Here is a 13,407-nt window from a genome sequence, read left to right as displayed (position 1 = left end):
AGTTGGTAAAAGCTAACCATAGAGGGGCACGCATGTTTTAATGCTCTTTATTGCGATATTAGTTGCATGTACGGTAATTCCAGGACAGGGGCTTATTGCTGGAGCAGAATCTTTTGGTGGGGAGAGGACAGTAAGTAGTACAGTCATCAGAACCTGTCACAGTAAGTGGACAGTAAGACCCCGTTGGGGGGGGGGATGGAGTAGGACATCGCAGGATGGCCAGGCAGTTTTCAGGATGTGGTGACTGAAGAGCACTCTGGACAAAGTCAGAAGGCTCCCTAGATAGTCTGTGTCTTGGTCTCCTGCTCTGTGCTACTCAGCAGCCCTGAGGCCTCATCCCCTCCTGCCATGTTTGTCCAAGGACTTTTGTTGGGACCACATAGCAGTTTAGACAGTTAACACAAACATTTATCAGTTAATTGCTCTGTGGCACAGATAAGGGCTGAGCAAGTCTAACACTTGCTCTGGAATGTGTCAGCATTACCAACAGCTGCAGCTGAAGCATCTCAAAATGAGCTTTCCTGTTATGTACCCACTGAACCCAAACACTACGGTGGGCACTCAAACCTAATGAATGTTAACACCATAGCTAACATTTGCTGTTAGCTATAGCTAACCCCCTAGGTGGTTCACTTTGTCTTGAAGTGATTGCAGGAGCTTCTTTAACATAAAAGAAGATTAGTGAAATATGTTTCACATTCTTAACTGTTCTGAAATCTCTACCTAATTTCACTGCACGCGATTCCATGTTCATTCCTGACGCCGCAATGCAAAGTACTGGAGTCCATTTCCACCGTTAAATGAGGTGATAGAATTCCTTTTTTAAGCCTGTTCATAGAACAGATGGAACAATAACCGTTGCTCACTAAGCAATTGCAGTGTTATATCCCCTCATCACAGCTAGAGACACAAAGGTTACCCAGAAAAACATAATGTGGTGATGCAAACTTTAAGAGGGACTCAGCTGTATCAAATCAAGTTAGCTTTTTCTTGGGTGCTACACCTTCCTCTGTAGAAAGGAAAGGCATCAAGAGCGGACAATGCATGTTTTGCTATCTGGATAGCAGACATCTGGGCTTAGTGCTGAGGCAGTTTCTTCCCATCCCACATTCTTTAACGTACCTAGCTGCATAAGGCTTTAGTCACGTAGCGGAACTAAAAATCCACATTGTGACTCTGCCACTTCACCAACCCACGTGGAGAGGGTTCACCACACGCCTCTGGAAAGCGCCAGACTCGTGGGGTAATACAGTACAGGTACAAGGAATAACATCTAACAGGAATGCTGGACTGATTCTCTGCAGCAGGATCAGCCCTTTCCATGTGAGCAGCACTTTCTTACCTAGTGCATCGTGAAGGTATTTCTGCCCTACCAGCTTCAGGTACTCCTCAATAGCTTTGGTAGCAAGTGTGTTCTCCCTGAAGATCAAGACATCGTGTTCCCCACAACGATCTACCTCAGACATCACCAAATCCGTCAAGAAGTCCTGAAGAAATAGGTGAAATGACAAGAGGTTAGTTTAACCAGGCCCAGTATGCCAGGCTAACTGCAGAAGCCAAGGAAAGACAGAGGAGCCAAAGGATTACTGAAATAACTGCCCAGCCTGGGACAAGCGGTGCAGATGCAGCCTTAGTATGGGCTGAGGAAATAGCTAGAGCTCCTCAAAAAATAAAATACAAATCACAGATGATAAAGGGAAAAGCAAAAGCCTCTAAAATAAAACCTTTATAGCTAAGCTTAGATCCTGAACAGAAACCCTCCTTAGTTTGGTTATCAGTGGCTTTGTCTGCTGAAACAAACTGATAATGTACATTTATATTTTGATACCGAATATTACATATAAAATTGGATTTAAAAATTCAAGTTGGAAGTTCTACACAACTTCTCACCCCTTTGAGAAATTTAAGTATGAAGAATTGCTTACAACAGTTAAATTCACAAAAGAAATGTGATTTAGGAAAAAAGTTAACATTCTTGCTGTGGATCTATATGGCTTAACTTGCATTGTTTTCAAAGGCTCAGGTAGGAAAGATCAGCAAGTCTTGATACAGTGAAAAGTCTTGATATAGGGTCTAGTTCTACATTAATACTTCTGTTATTCCTGAGGTGGTAACTCGAGTCAAGGATGCTCAGCATTTCACAAGAAATGCTCAGAGCTTCACTACAGCCAATGTCAGCCACTGCCAAGTTCTCCAGGAGAGGAGCCATAATCTCACCTCACCCCCACTCTCTTCTAAAACTTAAAACAAAACCAGAAATAAAACACCATCCTGTATTAGAGCTGAGTGACAACTATATGAGTGACAACTGTGACTGTCTGGTTCTGCTGGAAACAGCAGCAGCACAGTTTGAGGAGAGCTATAGCAAGGTTTCACAACCCCATTATGTACACAAACCATAATGCAGTGCTGGCATATTTATGTAAAATACCCAGAGCAAATTATACATTATAAAAATACATCAAAAATACATTCAGTACTGTTGTTTTTCAATCCCTTACTACTGCTTCTTTTCAAGACTGGAGAAAATTATTTTCACCTGGTGCAAACCATGGACACCCAGCTGCATCAGCACCACCACAATGTGAGGTGGAAACGTACCTTCTTTGCAGATTAAGGTTACAGCAGCCTAAGCCACTTAATGCTTCCAGTAAAAACAGACTCAAACACAAAGGCACACGGAGGGCAAAGATATAACGATAATTTATCTACCGAGCACTGCAGGAAAGCAGAGCATGCTTTCCGGGAGGTTTCAACACAGCTCTATATGAGCTGTCCCAGCTATCAACTTCCCGAGATCAGCTAAACAAGTTGGTAAGGAACAAACTCCTGCCATGCATTGCCACTGAGCACCAGCCTTTTAGAAACGTATGCCAAGCAAAGGAAGGAAAGCATTGTGGCAAATAATGAAATTGTTTTTAGAGCAGATAATTGAAGCTGTCCCTCGGCTGTTGCTTATGGTCATTCTTCAATATCTCCAATTCTTTATCTTGTGCTTGGTGGTGCTTGTCTGGCTCTCATTACTGGAAGAAGCTGGCTACAGCTTGGTACTGCTCACGTACACCCACTTGGCAGGCAGCATCTGCATCAGTCAATGCTGGTTAATGCTTCTCAGAATTTCTAGAGACCTGCGGGACATTCTCCCACAATCCATTCAAAGAACCCAGGGCTCACTACAATTGCTGCATCACAGAGAACCAGCAGCGCGCACCCGAAAGTCCTAATAACATTCTTGGGGCAGACAGGATCACCATTAACTGAGTATGGATTCTCCAAATGGCTGTTCAAATGCTGACCAAATCAATGTTTGCACTGATTAGCTGACTTAGCACTGAATCAACAATGGCATGATGCTGCTTGCTGTATTAGAGATATATTTATAGAAGCCATTCTCTGGATTATTTAACTCTTGCTTACTTATCTCTTATCCTGTATCATGACTTTAGAAATACAGAAAACGTTCCTGAGCACAGAAGTGCAGGCCCTCATTTTTCAGAGCAACATGAAATTATACAGTCCTGCCACTAACACTTTGTATGCGGTATCTTTAACCTTTTTATCAACTCAGGCACTTAATCTGTGTCAGTATGGTACCTATCTATGTGCCTCCTTGGTAGATGTAATTGACCAAACCTTTAAAAACACTCCCGAGGTCCTCTTCTCAGCCTTATCTCATCAATTGCTGTGGTTGTGTCAGCCCAGACCACCTATCTTGTACAGTGCAGTAGCTGAGAAGGTAGCATCCATCATCAGCAAGAGGCATTTACACAGAGGCCACCCATTCTTACCTTCGCTCTCCCAGTGCTCTGAAGAATGTGCACCAAGGCACAAGCCATCTCTTCCTTATTCCTTACGCTGATCACGGGCTCCAGCACAGAGCAGAGCATAGTATAGTTGCTGGTAACAAACTCTGCAAATTCTTTGTATTGCTCCATGGGCAAGATGGTGATGGTTTGGTAACGCGACTTGATCCGAATGGAAGGACCCCCTGATTTCCCCTTGTTGGGTGTAGGGGTGCTGACTGGGTACCATTTTTCCACAAATTGGCGACCAGTTACGCTGGCCATGGGAATGTTGACCAGGCCTACGTAGTTGTTCTTGTCCTTTTTCTTCTTCTTCTCCACATCCTTGTAGATGTGAACTGTGATGCTGTGAAGAGGTGGGAGACCGTAGAACTCAAAGTGTTCTCCCCAGAAAATGTTATCTGCTTTTGTTTTGCTGGTGGTGCGGGCAAAGAGAGTGTCATCAAGGCACAGCTCACAGAAGTACTTCTTTTTGGGGGCCAGGTCCTTTGCCTCAATGATCCAGAGACGGAGCACATTTTCAGCTCGACGACAGTTGTCCTGTGCAGAAGAAAGAGCTCAGCTTTTATTCACAATCTCTAAAAAAGACAACAAACTGAACATTTTGTCTTCTAGAGAAGTGGCAAATGGCTGCCTTTGCGTCAAAGGTAGGGACAGAATCAGAATTCACATTCAGATTCTTTGATCCTCAGAATCAGAATCTCTAGAAAAGCAAACATTTTCTAAAGTAGAGACAAAGGACTGTCTTTTGCGTGTCAAAGGTAGGGAGCAGAGCATTTTTCTTCTCAAAAAGCTGTATTTGAAATGGTTTGGAAAACAAACACTGCACAGGAGCCACTCAAAAGCTGCTGGTCTGGTGGGGCATGCTGCGTTGTTTACTCTTGTGAATAATTTTAAGAGCACTGTTAGCAAGTCCCTCCCAAGTGGCTGCTAACTATGGAGGTGACTTATCAGATGTTTGCCAGCTAATCAATAACCTGACTCCCATTCTCACTCTGGCTCAAATCCCTTTTTCTTTTTTCCCAAACTGCCTCCACATTAAATCTTGAAGCTCGGTGTCCATTTCTTCTGCAGTACATGGAATCAGAAAACAAGTCTGAACCATCGTAAGTGGGCACCTGGGGATGAGGAAGCAAGGTGGCATGGTATTTATTCATTAAAGGTTTAACCTACTACACTCAACACAACAGTGCACAGCAACTTATCATACACTGATGAGCGGACTTCTCTCCAGACTAAATTAATTGAGCATGTATCTGTGGGAAGCCCTGTTACACTGGACTAAAATCCAATCATATCACCTCCATTCCCCTGGTAATCTTATTTCCGCCGTTTCTGTTACCTTATTCGGCTGTACTGTTCTGCGTAGGTTTTCCATCCACTTATCCCTCTCTGCTGCAGAGGAACAGCTGAAGCATTTACTGCCACTGGAGTAGGTTACCTGGAAGATACAAATGACAGGCAGAGTTCAGGCAAGCCTAGAAGACATGTGAGGGGCTGCAAAAAGCAAGGGAGAAGATAAGCAATGTTTGAGCAACAAAGTCAATACAATAAAAGATGGAAAACAATATGAGAATCTAGAATGTGGAAAGGTTAAAAGACCCAAAAAATGCAGGGAGAAAAATAAAAGTCAGTTCAAATTAATACAAAGCAGGAAGCAGAAAGAAACATAAGGGGAGCACGAACAGCTCTTCTTAAAGACTTTTAAGCAAGGCTTAAATCATCCACTTATTTTTTTAAACACTTGCTAATTGATGTATAATTATTAAACACTTGCAGTTTTCCCTGGTAAATCTCAGAGACAGATGATTTGGTTACCAACAGTGCAAAGACAGAGCAATGTATTAATGTAAGGCAAAGCACAATGGAAATGGTGTCTTCAGGAAATACAAAATATTTTGGAGGATACAGGAACAGGCTGAAAGAAACCGAAGGAGTTGTGCTCTGATCCAGCTCCACCCCTTGATGCCATGCACAACTCTGCTTTCACGCAGGAGTGATCCACCTTGGTTCTTTCACTTTTGCTTGGCCTGACAAGCTTCGTTTACTCTTCCCATTCATTTGTGCACACAATTAAAAAGCAATTTGAGGTAACAGCCTCAGAGCTATGATGTTGCCAGTATTTTCACTGCACTCCCCAAACCTAAGCAAGCTGGAAGGTGCTTCCAAGCAAAAGAATACAAGATTGAAGCAAACAGGAACAGTTCCTGGACCCGTCTCGAGGGAGAAGAGCCTGATTTGCTGGTTTTCTGCCAGAGCAGTTTTCCGGGTTGTAAGCAGATCTTTGTCCCAGAAGTTAGACACACCTGACTAACCTTGCTGAAGAGAGAGCAGACTGACTGTCCACCGCCCCTGCCACAATGCATTACAATGGCCTTAGACACATCCAAACAGCACACGTGAACGTGCTGGAAGGTAAGGATTGTGCTCGCACCAACAGCCTGTTTCTCAAGCAAAGGTGGGCTGCAGCTTGTGCTGAAACAGCAAGAGGATCCAGCTCTACGGTGCAGTGGACATGTCCCCAGCTACTGAAGCCTCTCCTTTAGCAATCAGGAAATGGGCTGAGCTAATGGGAGGGAGTTCAGACTGGAAATCACATTTCTCAGTTACACTGTATTTTCTCAATTTAATTTTAGGTGAATTTGGGAAGAATGAACACCCAGCTCAGGAATAATAGCACGTTTCAACCTTACATTTGCATGCAGACTCCAAATGCTTAGATACTTATCAAATTAACAAGATTTTTCCAATTAGAATACGCAATAACTGAAGAAGATTCCCCTTCATTGAGTGATTGATGCCATTAGCCTCAAGGACTTTGAGACTGCACGCTGGTTAGCCAGCCCCCACCCAAACCTCAGTACAGCTCTGGCAGCCGATCTCTTCTCCAATTACAAAGACACAGAACAGCGCTCTGCACGGGCTCAGACCGACCCAACAGCATATAATCGGCTCCGTGTTTGGAGAACGTTCCCTTACCTCAAAGCAGAAGTCTTGTCCAAGGATACTGCTGTGAAGTGGTTTGACAAAGACTTTTTCTTCTGACCCAAGATCCAGGGCCTCCACCGCGCTGCCGGGGCTCAGCAGGGACTCATGGGAACGGGACTCTTTCAGCTTCGGCAATCCACGTGACCTGTACAACAAGGGAGAAAGGAAATATTATTTTTCTCACCATTACTAACAGGCTTGGCAAGGTCCCAGAGTAAACTGCGAAGCGTTGTTTATTCCTAACTGCTTCTACAATTAGTTTGTGAGCCTCGTGAAAAGTAACATTAGTCAGTAGTCCCGGCTCCTAAGGAAGCACCTAGCCAAACAAGGCCATGAAGTCCATTCCCACTGACCTACAAATTGTACCTGTTGAGCCACCAGTGAAAGAACAACAAAATGAGAAGTTCAGAACTTAACTGCTGACATTTAAAGAAAACCTAGAGATCTCCAGCTCAGGGTATATTACTGGGAATATCCACTGCCTGATTACTAGGTAAATGTTGTGTGTAACAGCAAGAAGTGCACAGATCTCTAAAGCAATGCAGAGTACCAGTTTTTCTCACCAGATTTCCCCTGCAATACACCTAATTTTTCTTAAGAACCAGAGCCTTTTAACTAAAGTCAAATATGCAAACTATTTACCACTTTACAATGCTCAGTACCTACATTTAATTTTTTCATTTTCTTCTTCAGCTGCTTCTTCCACTTTTAACAGTTTCCATTTTTTCCCTCCCCAAGATGCTCCCATTCTCTTTTCATTTCCCCTCCCACACACACTGCTGTTCTTTTTCAGTGAGCTGGCCTGTAAAGCCCTCAGCTTTGCAATACCAACAGCAACATCACAAGGCATGCTCTAAAATTTGTGCATCCTCCCAATTTCATTTAATGCAATGCTCATTTGCAGCAGGGAGCTCTGCAATGCTCCAAAATGTGCTCATTTATCGGTGACTGTAGCTTCACCTGTGCTTCTCCCCCCGCACTGCCACCTGGAGCATCTCTTCCTGCAATAAAGTCATAGAATATTTTAGGCACAACTAGGATTTCTGCTTTTAAAGACAATCATGATGTGCACACACAGCTTTCCTCTAGCTGGGATTCAGACAAAGCAGACAATCAACAAGAAGGAGGAGCAGAGAGTCCCATATTAGCAGAAGAGGAGCTGTTTACCTGGCAGGTCTCGGTTTTGTAAGATGTTCAAGCTTGTGCTGGTCCCTACGCCTGTTCAGTCATCTATGGAAGCATGTCCATAAATACGGCTGCTCAGCTACCAAGTGTGGCTGAGCACAAAGAACAGATGTGAATGTAGAATGGCATCAATTGTCTATACATCATGCAGAGAAAAGCAATGCTCTGAAATGATGCTTTCTCAACTGTCTTTGTCCTCACAGTGTTGTTTTTTGTTTTTTTTTTTTTTTCCTCTTTTATTTGACTCTCAGTATCAAGGCACAGTAGGAAAAGGAAAATGTTCAAAAAAATGTATTCACTGAGTTGTGGAAAGCACAGCTACCTCTAACAGTCTCCTTGTTTTTTGAAAAATAAGCAAGTACATTTGGTGTACTTTCTGAGTGCATCTTACAAGAGAAATTCTCTGTTTTTGTAACCTTAGCAGAATCAGATTCCTTATACCCTTAAGCAACCTTACAGAAAAAGAGGAAGAAAAAAAAAAAAAAAAAAAAGGAAAAAAAACATTCGGAGCACGTGTGTTCAGTACTTCTAAGACCATTTAACAAAAACTTGCGTATCACGAAGGATTCGTGTAAAGCAACAAGCAGAGTTCACCCGAATGCTCTTTTGTGCAAAATGAAACGCTCAAAGTATCCAAGTAGATTCACGTATGATAAGATTTATTAAACACTGAGGGAGAACTTTGTTCCCATTAAATATATTAAATGACCTAAATGCAGGCAGCAAAAACCTTTTATCAGAGGGATATTACAAAGAGACTGATTTCAAATGCAAAACAGCAGCGCTGGTACGAACGCTTTGGCTGCTCTGTGCATGCTTTGTTATAACAGGTTACAGCAGCAGCTGTACCAACGCAAACCTAAAACCTCAGCCATGTATAATTGAGCACTTGCTGCAGTTAAGGTAGGGCAAGTCTAAAATAAACACACCACAATACACCACTTTAATATCATCTCTGCAAAATCCTCTCTAATTTCTCCTCTCAAGAAAGCGCTGCTGAGGTCACTTGGCTTCTGTCCCTATCCCAAACTCTCAGCAATCCCAGCCCTAACAGGGTGCTTTGGTGCATGATGCAGGGGAGCTGGCTGAGAGCCTGCAGCTAACTCCAGCCGGAGCTCCTTGTAACAGAAGAAAAGTGTGGAGCAGTCACAAAGAGGAGGAAAAAAAAATAAACGACCAAATAAAGGAGAAAGAAGAGATTTTACAAATCCCAGTTCAGCAGAGGCTGCGCTTGGGAGTAAGACAAATCAAGCACACCTACATGAAACAACTGTACAGCCACTTAGCAGTGCATCCCCAAATCATAGCGGTGCCACATGTCAGAGCCCTTCTTTTCAAACTTCGTGCTCTGGGCTACATCTCAGGCACTAAATCCTGCCAGGAGGGCACCAAATCCAGCAGAGCTCTTCCTCAAGCCTTGGGTTACAAATTCCGGATGAGCATCGCACCGAGCAGATACGCTGGGGCCAGAAGAGAAGTCGGAGCTGCACGGGCGCAGCAATCTCTGTGCTGGTCTGCTGTGCTCCTGCCAGGCCCTGGGGGGACTCGAGGAGGCTCCCGGGGGCACTCGAGGAGGCTCCTGGTGCGTGTTGCCATGGCACGGCCTCCTGGAAGGGGATTAGGGGGAGGCAGCAAGCACAGGGAGCCTGCTCTGCTGATGCAGAGGTCACCTTTCCAGAAAGAAACAAGTCCCTCCTCTTCCCTTCCTATAAAGAGTTTATTGAGGCCGAGAAGGTGGAGGACGGCGGGAGAGAGCGAGGCATCTTCCAAGAATGCATCAAAACAGCCTTCAGGGATGGGGTGGGGGCAAAGACAAGACAGGTACTGAGTACATGACAAATTGCACCTGGTGCCTCTGAATCTCACCTTGCAAGACAAACCTTCTAGCAGCATCTACTCTGCTTCACTGCTGTGTTAGCCTGTGAGCTGTGAATATTTCATTTTGTTGCAGATGAGCTGGAGAAGGTTAGTTTTGTTGTCTCAGGATCCATGGTAGAAGAATGTCTATCTGTGCGAGCAATTCCTTGAAGTTACCATACTTAAAATAGCTCATTAAACTGATTAAGTGGCTTAGAATCGCCACTTTATCTTCCACAAACATCACAGCAATGCTGGAAAGTCACTGGTTAGGTGCAACCACATGCATTTACAAACAGAAGGAGATGCACTTGTAAACACCATCGTGTATATTTCATCTATTGATAGATCTGCAACGCAAGTCATTGACTTGTGCCTAAATCAACAGCATCCCGATCAATAAAGGCAATAATTACATGGAAATAATAGTTCTCTGCTTCTTTAAAGCCGCATCTCATTTTCCGAGGCTGTAAGTAACAATGAAGAGAAATTGCTTGCTGCCTTCCCTTTTGCACAGAGGCAGAGTTAATAAGCCGAAGTCACTAACTTATTTCCCAGTGTCTAGCAAAGGGACAAGATTAACAGGGGCTTTTCTGTACTGGGTCGGAAGCTACTGGCAAGGCGAGCGCTGCTTAGAGCCCCTGTTAAGAGAGAGGTAATCCCAGAGAAGCAGATTACTGTAAACAGGAAGATCGCCATGCACAAGGCGGGGGAAGGGCTGTTTGCACAAATCTGTTTCTGTTAAACAGCCCCATTAACAAACCAAATCCCCATTTAAATTACAATTAACCTCAGATAACAAACTCTTTTCCTGCTGCTGGTTCTATCCACTGCTGTGTGCAACCAAGAGTTAGGGAGCTGATGTAGAAGTTCAGAGCAAACAGTCACAAGCAGCACCGAACATTTCTCACATAGCTGCTTCCCAGAATTTCTTTCCAATAGGAAAAGCAGGTGGAGGAGGTGCCTGTCAGGGAACGTTTTAAACTTCTCACCTCTTCTCACATATTTTGGAGTAGCGATCTTCAGGGCTGCCTAACTTCCTCCTAAACCAAGCCAATGCCCCGAGGTCTGACCGGTGGCAGCATCCAGCCGATATGTAAAAGGTCTCTTCACCACCACCACCACCCTACAGCCCAGCCCCGAGCCACCCCCTCTCCTCGCACACCGTAATTCTGTAATTTGCTGCTGCAGGAAGGGCTTGGTTGCAAGGAGGGAACGCCGGACCTGGAAACCTCTGGCTTCCAGCAGCAGCCCAAGGCGCACGGCAGGCTGTTAGCTGACTTGTGGTACGTTTTACTGTCTACAAGGCATGTAGGATAAAGGGTTAAAGTCCTAATTGCTCTCTGGTTATGAAGCTCTCATGCTGATTCTGACCTATTTAAAAGCCAACCAAAAAAGCACATAGGACTTGCAATTACTGAGCTTACCAGGGAGAGTTGTGTATTGCTTCAAAAACAAGCCTGTGGACATCAACAACCCAAAAGGTAACATTAAAATAAATATATATATATTTATATAAATGAGCTACCAAGTAACAGAATCCCCTAAACTATGTTTCCTTTACCAACAAATTGGTGTGAAGGCAAAGAATTCTTGAAAAGAGTTACTTGCTCAGCTCAAGCACCCGGCTAAAGCCTCGTCTCCACCGCTCTTACGCAAAACCGGACGTCTGCATGATTCAAACCGCTCCGGCACAATACCCGTGTGTTTAGAGACACTCCCCGAGATCAGAAAGCTGAATTCAATACTTAGCCACTCGCAAAGTCCCAGCAGAGAGCTTGGCCTCTAACGCAGTGAATTTTCTGCCCAGCGTTGCTATTCGGATCCCCAGCCCCGCTGGGCCGGACCCCAAGGTCGGCAGCATCGCCTGCAGCAGCAGTGCCGCAGCACCAGCCCTCCTGCCCCATGCACGCGTTCGTTTTGTAGACACACCACACCCTGCCTCGTGTCCCAACTGCCTGTTAGTGAAACATCCTATTACTTGGTCAACAATTTGACAAGTCTAACCAGTTTTATTATTACTGGCTTTTTTTTGTTGTTGTTTGTTTGTTTGTTTGTTTTTAAATTGGAAATTTAGGGTTTGTTTAGATGCAAGTTCAACCCGGCTGCAGTCGAACTCGGAGCTTTTTCCGAGCACATCTCTTTTGCCTTCTTTTGAGTTTCTGATCCGCCTTCACAAGGCCCTATGCAAAGCCTTGCTGCTTGAACCTCCCCTGCCTCCCTCCACAGCACCGCATGTCCAGCGGGCACCTCCGGCAACGCGGCTGCACCCACTGTGAATTTCGCAGGGGTAATGTGCTCCCAGCCCTCCTGTAACCAGAAGTCTTTGCTGTTAATGTGTGAAATTCTTTTGTTTTGCTGGAGCCGAGATGCTTAACCTGCTAAGTTTCATGTCACTGCTAAGTGATATGCAGGTGGGTGCTGTGTGGAGGAGCCCGCAGTGTGCAGAAAAGCACTGGCCAGTAAGGAGCACATTTTTAAAAGGGGGTCACTGCAGCCTACAGTGGGGCCAAGGCAGAGGCTTGCAACAATAGGCTTTATGTTGAGATCTTGTTCAGTTTTCACTGGAAAACAAACAGCTGCATGAGGACTGAGAAAAGTGGCTGAAAGAAATATGTTCACCTCCACCAAAACAGGAGCAAGACATCTCTCTGGAAACAAACCACTCCTCCCTTCTCTCCATACTCCAGTGTGCAGATAGACACAGATATGCTGAATGAATGCAAGCTCTGACTGAGTCAAGCCTTGACAATGCATTGCATAATACAGATTTTTATCCTCAAGTCTCAAGCAGGATAAAAATTACCCACCTTTTTTGAAAACTGGGATTAAATTACAATGAATAAATAGGAAAACACAGCAAGATCTAGTTCTACCATTTCTACGACGGGTGCTATTTTCACACTGCAAAGAAGCAAGGAGGGAGGCGCGGGCACTTACCGAAAGTAGAAAAAGCTGTCGTTGGAGCAGCGATAACGCTTCACCATGAAGCCCAGAGCCATGGCTACCTGCTTCCCTGCGACCTGCCGGAGCCCATCCTGAGCAAGCACAGAAGAGATCCTGTGCTCGACCACGACTGTCTGATAATGCCATAAAATGACTTTTAGTAAATCAGGAGGGCTCCCACGTGGCAGTAAATCCCAACAGGGCAAAACCCTCCCAGCTGTCTGCAGAGCTTTGCTGCAGTCGCTGAGACCGTATGCAGCCAGTCTCAACAATCTTTGCTCCCTCTCCATACACAGAACCAAGGTGAGATTTGTTGGACCACTTAGAAATACTCTTAAATTCCTGGCCCCCAAATGAAAAGATTCATTTGGTCTCTCCTTATATATTTTTTTAATATTTATTTTTATTGTTTTACATTCTATATGTGACTGAGAAAATGTTAAGAAAGAAATGTGTGGGTTGGAGAGCTCAAAGAATGCAGTGGGAATCCGGCTAGGAAAGCTGTGGAAGGTGATTTGGTAACACAGAGCCTCACAGTCAGCACCGCTGATAACCCAATGACATACCGTACTGGCCACAGATCTGAAGAGCTTCGTTCAAATCTGGCTTGGGTCACAACCAAGCACAG

General features: G+C 44.5%; 1 protein-coding gene across 8 annotated transcripts in view; it reads right to left on the bottom strand.

The window, feature by feature from the left end:
- The window catches only part of RASAL2 (RAS protein activator like 2), a 141,920-nt gene that overhangs the window by 24,663 nt on the left and 103,850 nt on the right, over positions 1–13,407 (bottom strand). For all 8 annotated transcript variants that reach the window (XM_032191993.1, XM_032191994.1, XM_032191995.1 and 5 more), the window contains 4 exons: positions 6,783–6,936; positions 5,146–5,244; positions 3,789–4,343; positions 1,343–1,487 (listed from right to left, as the gene is read on the bottom strand). In XM_032191993.1, coding sequence (XP_032047884.1) covers positions 1,343–1,487; positions 3,789–4,343; positions 5,146–5,244; positions 6,783–6,936 — 953 coding nt within the window. The remainder of the gene's footprint in view (positions 1–1,342; positions 1,488–3,788; positions 4,344–5,145; positions 5,245–6,782; positions 6,937–13,407) is intronic.

Source organism: Aythya fuligula, chromosome 8 (assembly GCF_009819795.1).
Source record: "Aythya fuligula isolate bAytFul2 chromosome 8, bAytFul2.pri, whole genome shotgun sequence".
NCBI lineage: Eukaryota > Metazoa > Chordata > Aves > Anseriformes > Anatidae > Aythya > Aythya fuligula.
Note: the sequence above shows the minus strand (reverse complement) of the source record. Positions and strands in the feature narration are given on the sequence as shown.